Genomic DNA, 16,841 nt, shown 5'->3' on the forward strand with positions numbered 1-16,841 from the left:
AATATTGATGTGGCGGTAAATGAACTGTCATAGGTATCATATTGCCGGACCTGAACCGGACTGAACTCATTAAAAACTCATTGTTTCGGGAATTAAGTGTTTCTTAAAACACGCTGAGTCTGCAAGTCCTCAAATAAACCAGAATGAACGCAACAAAGCAATAGTGGGCCTATGATTGTTCAAACTCGTGATAGTTAAATGACTTTCTGCTTCTATTATAATTTTGTTGTTAGGCCTAGGCCTACTTGTCGTGAGATTATGTGCTAGAAACACTGCCTTGGCTTTACTTTTCTATAGCCGACTTACAATTTAGGACATAGGCTATATAATCACGTTCGGGCAAACGTGGCAGTCACCAGCATATAGTGCAGCTGCATTCAATGTTTTAAAAATAAGCAAGCATATAAAGACCATGTAGATGAGAAAGTTTTCAGGCCATTTTGGTGTGATTCATATATGAGAGTGGACCAATGAGATTTCAGGGGCAGCGCCTACATTCACATGCTCCCACACTGGCGGCACGTGGTCAATTACATTTTAATGAGCTTCTAATTTTAGTCTGGCGCGGCCGTAATAATAATAGACTGGATGCACATTTATGCAAATCAATTGGAATTCACAGACATGCATCTATTTTAGATCCAGTATATTTTACATTTTGCACGACACCACACGATTTCCAAAATGGAATTGCATATTTGTTTCACTGAGCTAAGGAAAAATATGATTAAAAATCGAGGATACATTCCCTGTTTACAAATGAATGCATGTATCCCGTTTTGCACCATACTTGCTTAAGGTTTGCATTTTTCCAAGATGCATGCAAAATATTGCACTATACAGCCTCTCACAAGATCCATGCAGCGTAGATGAAAAAAATCTCAGTTTATCAATGAACACGACCCATGCAAAACGCGATTCAGCCGCCAAACGCAGACATGCCATTTTTAGCTTACCCATGATGCTGCCGGGAGAAAAAAACGTTTTTTTGAAGCAAAAAAATAATAATCTATGCAGAGCAATGTCTCGGTTCCTTCTTCAATACAGAACTGGCCGCAGTTTCTCTATCTCGGTGTCCCTATCTGTGTCTGTGCCTGTGTCTCGCCTCAGAACGTAGAGACACGGAGAGCTCCGACCTTCAGCACCGTGGACAGCTCCAACTCACACAACAGGCTGACGAGGCTGCCGCCTGGAAACACCGTGAAGGTTACACGATGCTGACTATGGGAGTCATTGGGACGAAGCGAACCAAACGCTAGCGTTCTCTTCCCAATATCCACCAAGGTCTCTCTCTTTGCTTGTTTTTTTGTTGTTATCCAGGTAGGCTGAGTGAGCAGCCAACGGCTTTTGGTGCTTCAAAAAAATACAACAACACAGTCTGACTGAAACGACGCATATCCGTTGAGGGAACGCGAGTTAACGATAACTCGCAAATCACGCATCGTTCCCCCACCGCTATAGGTATTATGACGTCATTAATAGACGCTCGCGCGATGCTACCGCAGCTGATTATGTGTCCATATGCGGCGTGAGGCTGCGACTCGGCAGGAGTCCGCTCAATCCGGTTTGCGAGTGGAGGGGTTGTGTGCGAGTGTGTGTGTGTGTGTGTGTGTGTGTCGTCTTGTTGAGGGTTATGTGTGCTTGTGTGTGTGCTTGTGCGTTTGCCAATTGTGTGTGTGTGTGTGTGTGTGTGTGTGTGTGTGTGTGTGTGTGTGTGTGTGTGTGTGTGTGTGTGTGTGTGTGTGTGTGTGTGTGTGTGTGTGTGTGTGTGTGTGTGTGTGTGTGTGTGTGTGTGCGTGCGTGTGTGTGTGTGTGTGTGTGTGTGTCGCGTGGGTGGGAATGAAGCTTTTCCGGATCTCATTCAATAATAAAGTGTTTGTCGACTTTGAAGGGTGTACTTTGAAGATAGCCCGAGTGAATGCTTTGACTTGTGTGCGAGTGGGTGTGCGTGTGTGCGTGCATGCATGCATGTATGTATGTATGTGTGTGGATATATGGGGGAAAGGCGAGATACGTGACATTCTCAAATATTCATGACATTACAAGAAATGCTTTAGGACGTAAAGCGGAGACTGTTTGCATTTCTCCACATCTTCACCTTGGAGAGGAAATGGTGGCAGAGATTCTGCGACCATCACAGGACTGTTTTTCTGAAGCCTACACAGCCCCAACATATAGCGTCCCATCGGGATCGATCAGAAGGCTTGAGGAGGCTTTTCAAGGCATATGGAGGATAAGCACAGCTAAGGCTGGGCCATATTATGGAAACATGTATTTTCACCACAATCATGGGGAATTTTACTTGATATAGATAAATGTCACGATATAATTAATTCAAAATACCATCTAAAAGCTGAAAATTCAAGTGTATGGACATTTTTTGTGTAGTATTTGGCTAACAATGTTTTAAATCTCATATTTTGAGATTTTGAACAGTGATTCATTTAGACTCTAAAACTGGGTACCACGATAAGTTGATATCTTAATTCCATGACTATCTTTGAATACCATTCAAAAACGATGACGGATAATATTAAATGATTGACCAGCCTTAGCACAGCACTCCTGAAAGATTAGAAGCTGATCACCTTCCGCAGAAAAAAACATTTGAGCTACACTGACTTTGACATTTCAAACATATTGTTCTCTTTCATTGTTGGGATTCCAATAGTTGGTTGAAGAAGCTCTGTATTCAATATTCATTTAATAAGCCGGAGCGTCCAATATTTTATATTGAACGTGGTTACTTAGTATGACTATGAGGAGAGCTTAACCATAAAATGAACTGATTTCCTGATGACCTATTTCATAGCTTTTCACCCCCTGATGAAACAAGCAGACTTGGCTGCAGCACAATGTTGGCTCTCCACACAGCCAAGCAGTCAATAGGCTGCCTTTTACAGTCAGTCCCGAATTTGTGTAAAAATACCGGAAAATGCCTTGAAACAACCCATGTTGCATAATTTAAATGTTGACGACACACTACACGGTAGGCTGGGCCACAGACTCTCAGGTCAGCACTTGTCTCGTTTCTACCTGAGAATGACCGACTTGGAAATGTCTTTGGGGCTCAGAGGCCAAAAAGTCAGTTCTATAGTTTGTTTGGTTAGTGAGGATTCGACTTCAAACTACAAGTTATGAGCGTCATGTGTTGCTCACTTGCTACTGCATGGCTTTAAAATGGCCAGGGTTAGGATAAGATAAGATAGTAATTTAGTAATTCCCAACTTAGCAGTGAAATATCGGTCTTTGCCCCGATAAAAATAATTTCCCTTTAAACTATCTCTTTAACCCTCCATCCCAGTATATCGGCTGCTGCCTATAAACTCAACGCAGACACAGAGACGGTGTAAATATTGATGCCGCTTCTCAGAATGAGATCTATCCCGCCACCGCTGTCACTGTTGGTGCGGGAGAAGAAGAAAGAGTAGATGCAGGGTAACAGAAATAGCAGACAGATCGCACCTTCATCATCGCCTCACACCAACAACGTTTATGTCGCTGCCGTTTTTTTGCGATCAGGGGCAATCACAGATCTTGCCACCCAACAGCTTCTGCAACTGCAGTGCCATTAAAAACAGTCAAGGAAGAATTTTCTAGTTCACCCTCTAAATCCGCACTGGGAACTGCAGAAAACATAACTTTGTCTCATCAATCATCTTTATTCATATCTTTTTCCCACTGCTATGTTTGGAATGTGGACAACATCTTCAGTGCTGATCAACCCTGAAAATGTCCTCCAAATTCCCATCATGACCCAAACTATCTTAAACACGGTGTGCAGCAAAGTAGGTTAGTGAGTCGTCTTCTGTTTCTCTTTTCCTACTGAAAGAGAATCTGGCCATGCAGACGGACCAGGGAACCAAACCCTGTTGGCTGGCTGGCCCCCGCTGGCCTCTGATGGCCCTCGCTGGTCCAGAGACACTGGACTCTGTCACCAGACACAAAGAGGACAGGCTGGGGCTTTGACCCCAACAATGATGACCACATCTCCTATACTGCTTTGCTCTCTCACTCTCCTCCGTATGACTCTCTTTGGTCTCTCGCCATCGCCTGTCTGTCTGTCTGTCTGTCTGTCTGTCTGTCTGTCTGTCTGTCTGTCTGTCTGTCTGTCTGTCTGTCTGTCTGTCTGTCTGTCTGTCTGTCTGTCTGTCTGTCTGTCTGTCTGTCTGTCTGTCTGTCTGTCTGTCTGTCTGTCTGTCTGTCTGTCTGTCTGTCTGTCTGTCTGTCTGTCTGTCTGTCTGTCTGATTGTCTGTCTGTCTGTCTGTCTGACTGTCTGTCTGTCTGTCTGTCTGTCTGTCTGTCTGTCTGTCTGTCTGTCTGTCTGTCTGTCTGTCTGTCTGTCTGTCTGTCTGTCTGTCTGTCTGTCTGTCTGTAGGTGTGTGTGTGTGTGTGTGTGTGTGTGTGTCTCTCTCTACCTCTCTCTACCTCTCTCAACCTCTCTCTAACTTTCTCAACCTCTCCAACCTCCCACTGATCATCTTCTATATTTTACTGCTGTCCTGCCTGCCATACAACTACTCAAGCATGCAATTAGCTATGTTACAATTATATGAATGATGGTCTTTGATCTTGCTTTAATGTGATACAAATGTGAATGAAAGAACAAACAGCAAGAGCTTATATAATACATGTTGATAGTGATATGTACTGTGTATCAAACACCTATCCAATGTTTTTTGTCCACAAACATTCACAAACCCGTTTGCATACGGATACAACGTACATTGTTTCCAAAAAAACAAATGGCTGTACTGTTTCTTTTTGTGTGTTGTTAGTGAAGGCAGGAGTTTTAGTAGATGTTTAACTGATGTTTTACTGAGGACGGGCGAGGGTCACGATGGTTGAAACACCCGGAGCGGTGTTTTCCTTTAATACCTTCTCTATGAGACAGTGATCATGACAGTCCTACCGACCTCAGCGGGAACAATGAGAGGCTTATAGAGCAATGAGGATCAGGGATCAGGCGGCCACTTGGATTTCCTGTGTGCCTGTCCTGACATCATTTTTTCATTGCTTCATTCATTCAGTCATATTTGTCATTATTATATGTTTTGTTTGTTTGTGCACTCATTCATCTGTTAATTTAGTTTGTTTGTTTACTCGTTCATCCATTGATGTTGTTTGTTCATTGATTAAGCTATTTATTCTGTTGGTTTGTTCATTGATTCATCTATTAATTTTGTCGGATGTTCATTGATTCATCTATTAATTTTGTTGGTTTGTTCATTGATTAATCTATTCATTTTGTTCATTTTTTCACTCATTCTTTCATCCATTAATTTAGTTTGTTTGTTTGTTTGTTTGTTTGTTCGATCATTCATCCATTCATTTTGTTTTTATGTTTGTTTGTTCACTCAATCATCTATTCATTTTGTTTGATCATTCATTCATTCATTCCTTCAGTTAGTTTGCCTGTTCTTTCATCCGTTCACCAAGTCCTTCGTAAGAAATCTGACGAGACACCCATTCTTCCACACTGACGTACACCTTCAACCGTCTGGGACACATTCCAAGCACAGAACATATTTTCTGCAATACCAATTCTTCACCCAAGGCTATGCCTTTCCGATGAACCCCGTAATGCATTCAACTTGCTGAATCAATGAAATGCCATAGTTGTTAAGTGGAATGGTACAGATAAACAGCCCTAGGCAGATTCAATACTGTGTTTTGGTCATTTCAAGCTTCTGTTTGATCCATGTTGCCGGTGCAAAATGGATCAGTACCACCCTACTGGAGAAATGGTTGAGCATCGACTCGGTTGAGAATTGTACATCCATCAGAGCTGCACTTAATCTAAGCGTGCGATTAGGCTTTTCCTAATCATCCGGTTGCTCCTATTTATTTTTGCCATCAATGCAAATATATTTTTATGTGAACCAATAGCAATAGAAAACAATACAATTATTTGTATTGCTTGCCATCGATTTTTTTACTTGACCACCATTTGACCCACAGACAGACAGATTGGACGGACAGAGATTAGTCTGGGGCAGGTTTCAGATTAGTTTTGACCACTGTATGTGTATAGATATCATGACAGCGTTTGGATGAGCGATGTTTGTAGTAAGAGAGACAATCCAAGGGAAACACAGAAAAGGGTTTGCTGACCACTTTGTCCTCCTGGTGCAATTCCATGAAAGCAGGAATGCAGCAGAGAAGGAAGACCGCAATAAGGGATAGGGACAGGGAACAGGGAAATGCAGAGTTTAAGACAGACAAAGAGAGACAGGGAGAGAGATATGGAAAGAAAGAGACAGACAGACAGACAGACCGACAGAGAGACAGACAGACAGACAGACAGAGAGAGAGCGTGAGAACAAGAGTAATGACAGCGAGCATGAGAGAGAAAGAGTGAGAGGTATTAGCAGTAGAACCAAAACACATCTGATATACTAACAGCAGAGGATTGGTCAGCATCACATGAGAAAAAAAAGAAAAAAACAGCTAAGCTCATGATGCTAAATTTTAAGCAGTCTAAATGCTAAAAGCCCCGGCTTATTCTCGTGGGGGCGGATTTGACCGAGGTTAGCTAGAGATACCAGCACTGCTACCAGAAAATAAATAAACAACAGTAAAACTAGATTCCTTTAGGATAAATACAGAAGGAGAGCAACAGCGCCCTCCAGTGGCATGGAAGACAAACAGTTGAAGTTAGATAGACAGACGGTTAGACAGTTAGACAGTCGACAGTAGACAGTTAGACAGTTGGACAGTTAGACAGAGATAAGGGAAGGTGTTGTGTTGCGTGAATGTTAGCTGTTGAAAGTGAAGCGAGTTAATAAGAAGGCATTCAGGGTGAGTGTTTACTTGTGAGCATCATTGATTGGACCGGATGTTTATAATCTGTGTCCATAATCTGAGCGGAATGAGCGGCCGTTAATGCAATGTTGGGTCTGTTCCCCTCCCCCCCAATCCAGATTTAAATGTCAATGTTTCATAATCTTTGGATTTAAAAAAGTAGTGTGAGCAGCAGAAGGCCCGTTGGGGTTAAGGGTGTGTGAGATGTAATGTGTGTGTGTGTGTGTGTGTGTGTGTGTGTGTGTGTGTGTGTGTGTGTGTGTGTGTGTGTGTGTGTGTGTGTGTGTGTGTGTGTGTGTGTGTGCGCGCGCGCACACGCGCGTGTGTGTGTGTGTGTGTGTGTGTGTGTGTGGGTGCGTGTGGTGTGTGTGCATGCATGACTGTTGTGAGTGTCAGCAAATAGTAATAAGTGCCAACAAAACATGGAAGCCAGGGTTACCTTATTTGACCTCAGAGACACCCGGCCGCCACACCGAGCACAGAATTTAGTTTGGCAATATGAACAGAGGTGGCCACAGCCATCGGCAAACTTGGTTTTATGGCAAATCCCACAGGTAGGGGCCTCACTCTTCTGGTCCAGAGCCGGCTTGGTCTCCTCGCCCATCTTCTTCACCTGGTCCTTGTAGGATTCAAACTGCTGGTGCAATTTCCTGTAAGCAAGCAGAGAGCAGGCTGGTCAGGGGAATGCAACGCTCCATTACAAGGCTCACCGCAGAATTGTGCTCTTCTTTTTGTGTGCGTGTCCTAAATGTTTTTATGTTTCCCAGGAAGACCAAACTGACGTTTCTAATAGTTTAGAATAACTCTTGAAAACTCTTACAGTGTCTGCTTTTATTCTCTACTAGCAGGGAATATGGGATTCACTCGCATCTTGGACATAGATATATAAACACCACATATTTGTTTTGAATTCAATGTTAAGGTAACTATATCTGTAATAAATCCTCTGTTTTTCAGACAAAATATAAATATACTCCCATAATGATTCAGTCCAATTTGACCTTGCAGACATGCACAATGCATGACATTGTTGAAAGTAAAAGCAGACTCTGTCCGCTAAACTCTTTGGTCCCTGATAGCTTTGTGTGTCTGGGTGTCGGGGGGTTGGTGTATCAAATTTGCTTTGCAAGTTTAAGAACACCACTTAATTCCACTTTCTCAGGTTTCCCCAGCGTTTAATGAATCATTTGCCCCCGTGTTTCTATATCGGAGGCCAGCAGTAAGGCGAGATGGATAATGCCATTGCGAGACAAAGAGACACATCATATACGAAACACACACGGTAAAATTGCGTCACAGACCTCCAGCGTAAGAGATCACAAACATAGACGGGCATGAGGGCAGATATGTCGGACGTCCAAAAGAAGGGCAAATAGTGCAGTGTGGTACCAGGGAGGCTCAACTCCCAGCCAAACGGTTCTGGGTTTGAACCCTGAACATCCTTGAACAAGACGGCTAAAAGTCAAATCTGATTTTTTACCTGGGTTTGTGTGTAAAATTAACTCATAAATTACTTACCCTATGATTACACTGATCTTAGACTTTTTAATATATATATAAAAGTCAGGGATCGGTGCTGGTCATCTCTTCTTACTACAGATGGACTAACAGCTCCTGTTGAAGGTGAACAACCATTCTAACAGGTCCTGAGAGGCCCTGGCAGAAAGCCTGAACTATGTACTCTTCACATGCATTTTGTATGACACGTGTCAATCGAGCGTCTCCCTGGAAACTAAACACTGCACTGACTTCATAACATGGATGATCAGAATTGGTTTGGCCCCACATGTCCCCCTGCAACATTCATTAGCGCTGGTGAATTATTGAGCAGCACTATCCGTTTACCACACAGAGCCCTGCGAGACAAACATGCTGCGCTCGTCCACAAACGCACCTTCAGTGCCCAAAATGTAATTGATGGGCATGTGCATGTATGAGTGTCCCGCCATTGTGCTGAAGCATGCTTTTATCTGGACCCGTGTGAGGATTACTGTTCTGAGTGGAGATTAGCAAGTAAACGTGTTGAACAGGTCTCACTGGAGGACAATAGTGATAACACTATTGTTCTGGGGTTTTTGGTACCCATTCAATGTTTTCCAAAAGTGGCCTTCTACAGTGGCAGCACAACATCGGCTCTGAGGCTGGTTTGCTAAAGTTAGCAAATGGAGCCAAATGCTAATCAATATTCAACATCTGTGTGGAGCAGCCAAAAATATATCAACTACAAGCGTACAAAATAAAAGTTGTTCCTATGCTACTTTTAAAACACAATGTTTCTTGGCACACCATGGAAGATAGATAGCGAGGCGTCTGAGAAAGCGAGGAAAGCTGATTTAATCTTTGAGCGATATCTAGTAATGCTAGCATGGAAGTCAAGTATTATTCTTCATAAGTTCTTCATCGTATTTAGCGTTGGTCTGTCTGTCTGTCTGTCTGTCTGTCTGTCTGTCTGTCTGTCTGTCTGTCTGTCTGTCTGTCTGTCTGTCTGTCTGTCTGTCTGTCTGTCTGTCTGTCTGTCTGTCTGTCTGTCTGTCTGATTGTCTGTCTGTCTGTCTGTCTGTCTATCTGTTTGTGTGTGTGTGTGTGTGTGTGTGTGTGTGTGTGTGTGTGTGTGTGTGTGTGTGTGTGTGTGTGTGTGTGTGTGTGTGTGTGTGTGTGTGTGTGTGTGTCTGTCTGCCTGTCTTTCTGTGAGTGTGTGTGTGCGTGCGTGCATGATTGTACGATGTCTATAAGTATTTGTATGCCGGGAAAACAACATATCTGTCTAAGCGGTAGAATGAATACAATAAAAAGTTGGGTGGTGATGATAAGTGAGGGCAGAGTTGGAGGTCACAGCGGGAGATAATGACTCCACCGATGTTGGCCAAAGTGCAGGGCCAACATTGTCCACCGAAGGTCACAGTACCCATCGGGGTCATACGCGGGCAAACGCAGGCGCCACAGCTGACGTGTAACTGTACGCAGCTCATTGTCCCGCCCCAACGCCTGCGAATCGGAGCCGTCTTACCTCTGGCCCTGCCTGGGCTCAGCCAAACATGCCCCGAAACATGAGCCCGCCTCTTGGAGATATGACAGATCCAAACTAGTTACCGTTGAAGAACAACTTTTAAACGCTGCCGAAGCCCTCAGGATACATATATATCTAAGGTTACATATAGTGTGTTGTACGTCAATCTGAGACACCTTTCTTGTTGCACGTGCTATACAGCAGCATGATTCGTGAGAACACTCAGGGTGTGGTGGAAGTCTGTGTGAGTGTTGGATGTAACGTTAGGAGAAACTCGCTAGAACCCCCCTGGCTGGCATGCTCTGAGAAGCTATTCCCAAGTCAACAGGACGCTGTGTGGCCACCGGGTGGCAGCACCTCATGCTCAACCTTCATAGGGGAGACTGTTTTATTATGAGATTTCTGTGGTTGAGGTTGGCAGAGGGGGATTTTCAGAGGCAGGGATCGGGGCTGTTTACTTACGCGTCAGGCTCAGGCTCCTTGTCATTTTTGGACTTTTCCTGGGGCTGAAGAACGTTATTTACCAGCTCAGTGATCCCACTAAAGGCAAACCACCTGTTCAAATAAGCAAACAACACTGTGACTGGAACATTCAAGAACAAGGAAGAGGCAGAGGCATTGTGGGAAAGACAATATGGCCTGACAGAGCACTGAGGAGGCGGGCTTTGGACAATAGAAGTGGGACCAACAGCTGAGAGGGGGAGGGGGCAGAGGAGGGGGTCCACCAGAACCAAAAGCAGAGAGAGGAGGAGGACACCAGGACAGCACAGGTGACAACCAGCCAGAGAATCAGTCATTCAGTTTTTGTTGTTTCACAGAAGACAGAGCGAGATATGTAGAGAGAGAGAGACTGAGACAGAGACAGAGACAGAGACAGAGACAGAGACAGAGACAGCGGCAGATAAGTAGAGAGAGAGAGTGAGAGAGAGAGAATGACAGAGGTAGTTACCGAAGACAAAGAGAGGAGAGAGGGAAAATGACAAAGAGATAAAGTGGGGTGAAGTGGAGAGAGGGAGAGCAAGAGAGACACACAAAGAAACAGACGGACAGACGAGACAGAGATAGGCAGAGAGACAGAGAGAGAGAGAGAGAGAGAGAGAGAGAGAGAGAGAGAGAGAGAGAGAGAGAGAGAGAGAGAGAGAGAGAGAGAGAGAGAGAGAGAGAGAGAGACAGGGACAGAGAGAGAGAGCGAGGAAGAGCACCCATTGCAGAAGAAATTATATGTCTGAATGTTGAAGAAGAGAATAATACAAATACTTATAGCTACGGTAATAATAATACTATACACCGGCACAAATAACATGGATCATGGATCCAGTAGGAAAGTCTAAAAGAGGAAAGCTCCACAGCCAATAGAGATGCAGGTAGCACAAAACATTGCAGCATTTCAGGGAAACGGAGTCAATGTAGTCAGTCAGGTAGGTAAACAGATGTTCACACTCAGTAGCCTACTTGAAGATCAAGTCAAAATGCAGAGACAGTACAGCAGGGGAGATGCATCAAAGAGGACTAAGCGGATACAGTAAGAGCCCACACAAGCCAAAGAAATGCAGATGAGGAACTGGATGGGGAACAGCGGCCAGTTAGAAACCCAGGACAAAGGGAAAGGAAAGAGGGACGTTATTGTACAACATGGTTCGAAGAAAAAGCAGCCATCATTGATTTCACAAAAAGTAGTCTGTATTTACTGGTCACAATTCATCTAAATTAATTAAAAACGTATGCGAATCAAACAAATGGCTGGTTTTTCGGTGAAATCAATGACTTCTCCTACATTTTCTCTCCCAGTCAAAAGAGGAGGAAGCCACGTGAAGCGCACAGCACCAACTGACAGGAAAAAGTGTCAAAGCCAAGTGCACTCTGGGATATGCAGTTTACTTACTGTGCAGGCTGAGGCTTTGGTTCTTCTTTGATCCTACAACATAAAGAAATAAAAGGTGTGCACAGCTCAGTGCATACAGAACACAAAGGGATGGTAAAAGAAAAAACTAAAAAATACCACAAAACATTACAGCACAAGCAATACGATGGAAAACAAAAATCAAAATAAATATGGCATTGGATTGTTTATGATATGGAAATGATCAAAAATGGCAATGTAGTGAAGAAAAACACAGGACATAACAACAAAAATGAAAGACAAATGACAAATATAAGAACATAAAAAGAACAACATCAATTAGGGGATGGCTTCTAGCCACTTAAATTCGCAGACTGGCTAAACTTCAAAGTTCATCAATGTGGATCTTTAAAGGGTATACATGATGAAAGACTCACAAGCATTATGCAGCGTACACCCTTAAAAAAATATCATGACGTTAAATAATTCTCTGCATCAATATCACCTCAAGGCTTTACCAACATGACCCCAAGAAGTCATGATATCGTAAGCTGCCTATGCATAACGTTAGTAGATTGATGCTCTTGCTAGAAAGAGACCGCGCTTACAGGTAGCTCATACAATGAACTCTCTGAGCTACACTGTTAATTTGTACAAATCTGCATTTTGTCTGCTTTGTCAACAAAGAACTGTAGAATGTACATAAAACATTTCCCAGAGTAGGAATTAGCTTTAATTAATAACCAGTTAGGAAATGTAGACAAACTCAAAACACATCACATGTGTGCTGTGCTCCATATCTCGCTCTCCCTAACTCACTTACTCAAGCACTCACACTGACACACAATGACACAAGCACACACACACACACACACACACACACACACACACACACACACACACACACACACACACACACACACACACACACACACACACACACACACACACACACACACATACAACTTTAGGACGTTAAAACGTTAAACAACACGCCATCGGGTCAGCTCAAACATGAGTGGAGACACTGAGAAGTGTCTCTCTCTCCCGGCTCTTGAGTGAGGGATATAAACATCTCCTTTAAGCAGGGGCAAACTGTGACAGATCATCGCACATCGTTACACCCGCTCACACACACGCACACACCTCATTTTCACCATGCTCTTACGAACACAGTCGCGTGTATAGAGTCAGGCGCCTTTCTAAAAACAGGAAAGGTGTTAATGCAATGCAGGCCTATGTGCTCGACTCTGTGGCGAGACGATTTGTATTACTTCATTTTAAAGCTCTGGATGTTTGAGATAGGTCTGTAACAGCAGCACAGCCTGGTGAGGGATTTGATGTTTCGAGCACACGTTTGAACACATACACACCCACACACACACACACACACACACACACACACAAACACACACACACACACACACACACACACACACACACACACACACACACACACAAACATGCATGTTTACACACACCTATGTTGACACATGGACACACACACAAGCACTAAGGCACACCTCCCGGTCAGTTTCCGTGCTTTGTGTCAGGCTTGGGTTGTGGGGAGACAGGGTCTCGTGTCTATGCAGAACATTAAAGTGCTGCTCGGCCCTCGGTTTCCACCATGGTTTGCTTTGTGCAGAGCCGCGGCATATTCATCTGCTCCCTGTGTTCCCCCTGTGACCCACGGCCCTGGCTTTTATTGATCTTGTCAGCCCTGTCTCTGTGGTCACATTACAAGCCTCATTTTTATCTGATCCAGCCCGCCTGCCTGTTTGGCCCGGCTTAATAGCTGCAGGACAGGGGGTGTGTGTGTGTGTGGGAAATGTGTTTGTGTGTGTGTGTGTGTGTGTGTGTGTGTGTGTGTGTGTGTGTGTGTGTGTGTGTGTGTGTGTGTGTGTGTGTGTGTGTGTGTGTGTGTGTGTGTGTGTGTGTGTGTGTGTGTGTGTGTGTGTGTGTGTGTGTGTGTGTATAAACAAGAGTTTACACAGGTACAACATCGTGCATATATGAGCATCTGGTGTGTGTTTTGGTGTGTGTGTGTGTGTGTGGTTGTGGGTGGGTGTGTGGGTGAGTGTGTGTGTGGGTGGGTGTGTGTGTGTGTAGGCACACATGTGTATGTTTGCACATGTGTGCGTTGTGGTGTAATGGGGCAGTAAAATGAGTGTGAAATGTCAGAGGTGATGGACTAACTATCCAGGCTACCATCTTACAAAGGCTCTCTCACACATACACACACACACACACACACACGCACGCACGCACGCACGCACGCACGCACGCACGCACGCACGCACACACACACACACACACACACACACACACACACACACACACACACACACACACACACACACACACACACACACACACACACACACACACACACACACACACACACACACAAACAGGTGGAGGTTTTTCATGTATTGTTTTTTTAGCATTCTGTGCTGCTCGGGCTTCACCTAAACTCGCTCTGCATTGAGAAACCCAACAGGATTGAGAATGATCAACAGCCTCACACTGGCCTCCAGTGGACAACAATGTATTGCATACACTCCCACAAGTCCGCCTTTAATAGATTTAAAACCTTTATTGTTATTTTCATATGAAAAACAAAAGAAAAATAAAAAAAAATATCAACATCTTACTTTCATCCAATGAATAACTTTCATATAATAAATAAATCAATCGTATTGGATCACTTCACCAGACAACGTGAGAATCTCTGTGATGGAGGCTCCTAGGCTGAGCCAGGGCACTAGTTGGGAGGTGTTTGGCTGCATCATAAGAAACTGCACTTTATATAGGCCGTCATAACAATGGTGTCATGGACCCTTTTCAAAGCTTTTCAATAGTAGGTTAAAGTAAATTCCTGTAATTGTAACATCAGGTTGGTTTTATATATGTCTGTCACAGCAACAGCATAGTCAACTCATAACTCTTAACTTGACTTGCTATCTCTATGATCTGATCATACCTAATATTTAAACAGAACTATAATTAAGGTCATGGGCTACACCTGAGCTTCATCCTGTGAAAAGGCTAGTCGGGGGTGAACACAGGTGTATCTCATGTCGTTCATAATGGCCCCTGGCATAACCAAAGATGCATAATTAACCTAATGAGCAACACCTGTTTTCGCCCCACTACCTCTGGGATAAAGGCCCACTATGTTGTGAGTAGATGAAGGATAATGGTTCTATTTGTTAACAGGTTAAAGATATACTTCATTATAGTACTAATAGACGTCAGAAGATTCAAGTTCAAACCACTTCACAGTCGTATCCGCATGAGGCATTCCAAGTGGTGTCCGGAAAATTCCCATGGCTTCACACATCAACACACCCGGGACGCTGGTTTCACAAAACTCTCTCGCACCCAAACAGCACTATCTCCTCCCGCAGTCGAAACATTGCTCTAATCATAGCAGTATTGTCATTATTATAGTAAAAATTACCACATTAAACATACATATCTGGTTTAAAAAAACTGGTTTATAAAAACTCTCTCTTCCTCTGCCCTCTCTCTGTCTCTCCTTTTCTCTCCCTCCACGTCTCTCTCTCTCTCTCCCTCCCTCCCCAATCTCTCTCTCTCCATCTCGCTCTCTCTCCCACCCTCTCCTTCTTCCTTTCAGTCTCTCCATCCCTCTCTCTTTCTCTCTCTCTCCCTTTTTCACTCTCCCTCCCAGGCTCTCTCTCTCCTTTCTCCCCCCCCCAATCTCTCTCTCCATCTCGCTCTATTTCTCTACCTCGATTACCTTCTCTCTTTCTTCCTTCCTTCCAGTCTCCAGTCTCCATTCTGCTCTCTCTCTCTCTCTCTCTCTCTCTCTCTCTCTCTCTCTCTCTCTCTCTCTCTCTCTCTCTCTCTCTCTCTCTCTCTCTCTCTCTCTCTCTCTCTCTCTCTCTCTCTCTCTCTCTCTCTCTCCCTCGCTCCTCTCTCTCCCTTTCTAAACGGCCTGCTCCTTTATTAGGCAGCAGTGGGAAGCAGGGGAACCTCATTGATGTGACAGCTGTACAACAAGTCCTGAATCATCGCATTCTCTCATGCTCAGAACCAGGTTAGCAACATGTCACTGTGCGGTGGGCACCAGCGAAGGTCCGGCACTGATAATACACACTCTAACAACTGATGAAAACCCCCGCCCCAACCAGGCCCAACCTATAAGAGGGCAGCGCACCACAGAGGGAGGAGCTCTGAGTGTAGTTTATTGTTTCTCTGAAACAAACTAAAATACCAGGTGATGAAAATATGTTCACGCTAGGGGAGGCGTTCATAATTCATGCCAAAAGTCTCCCATGAGAAAAAGATTATTGACAACCTCATTAAATCTCACCCAAGCAAATGACATAGTATTATGTATGAAGTGAACCGGAACTTAACCCTTTTGAGACGCTCCTGTGTCTAGCACCAGTCTAACGTTAATAAAAGTCAGAGGAGGGAGCACATGGTCAGACACAGTAATCCTCTCCTCTGGGATCGTGTGGCTTTCCTCTTCTCACAACCACAAAGTGCAACATGCAACAGCTCAATATCAATCTAAACATTCATCTGTGCTGACTGATTGTACGGTATCCACTGTGTCATGATACAGCCATGTCAGACGATTCGACAGCAATGTATAATACTTTTGTAGATGCTCAATTTTGAATTGTTCTGTTTGTAGTGACCTGCTACCACAAACCTGCGGTTACAAGGAAGTATCCTTATAGTCTTGCAGTTTGTGCTGGATTCCTAGTTTGTTGGTAGCAGTGTGATTATTTAAAATCCCAGCACTATATTTAATAGAAAGGAGACTGTTGAGGGAACCCTCTATGAAACCATAGCGTCTGCCAAAAGGGATTGCTCATTTCTCCTGGAACATTTCCAAGAGTCGTTTCGCATTCTCTCCCAGAACTAAAGGCATCCTTGAGCCAGTGTGGGGGAATCTGGATACCGGTAGTTGTAGTCTACCCTGAAGATGCGAGCGATTACCTCAATGATTGAGGAGTGAGATATGTCCCTGCTCTTGGCGCTGCTGACAGCCCTGAACACAGATAGCCAGACGTTTGGGTGTTGGCTTGGCCTGGTTGCTGGATCTCACAGCTAAGCTATGACCCTCCAGGCCCCAGGAATCTACAAGAGACGGACTGATAATTGGATCATAAGGGAATAATCTGGCTCAGTGGGTAAATACCAAGCACATA

General features: G+C 44.1%; 1 protein-coding gene across 1 annotated transcript in view; it reads right to left on the reverse strand.

Moving 5' to 3' along the window:
- The window catches only part of rims2a (regulating synaptic membrane exocytosis 2a), a 135,908-nt gene that overhangs the window by 106,399 nt on the left and 12,668 nt on the right, over nt 1-16,841 (reverse strand). Inside the window, exons 2-5 of the mRNA XM_056602987.1 lie at nt 11,695-11,727; nt 10,275-10,367; nt 7,245-7,455; nt 6,116-6,127 (exon numbers count right to left, since the gene is read on the reverse strand). Coding sequence (XP_056458962.1) covers nt 6,116-6,127; nt 7,245-7,455; nt 10,275-10,367; nt 11,695-11,727 — 349 coding nt within the window. The remainder of the gene's footprint in view (nt 1-6,115; nt 6,128-7,244; nt 7,456-10,274; nt 10,368-11,694; nt 11,728-16,841) is intronic.

Source organism: Gadus chalcogrammus, chromosome 11, assembly GCF_026213295.1.
Source record: "Gadus chalcogrammus isolate NIFS_2021 chromosome 11, NIFS_Gcha_1.0, whole genome shotgun sequence".
Taxonomy (NCBI): domain Eukaryota; kingdom Metazoa; phylum Chordata; class Actinopteri; order Gadiformes; family Gadidae; genus Gadus; species Gadus chalcogrammus.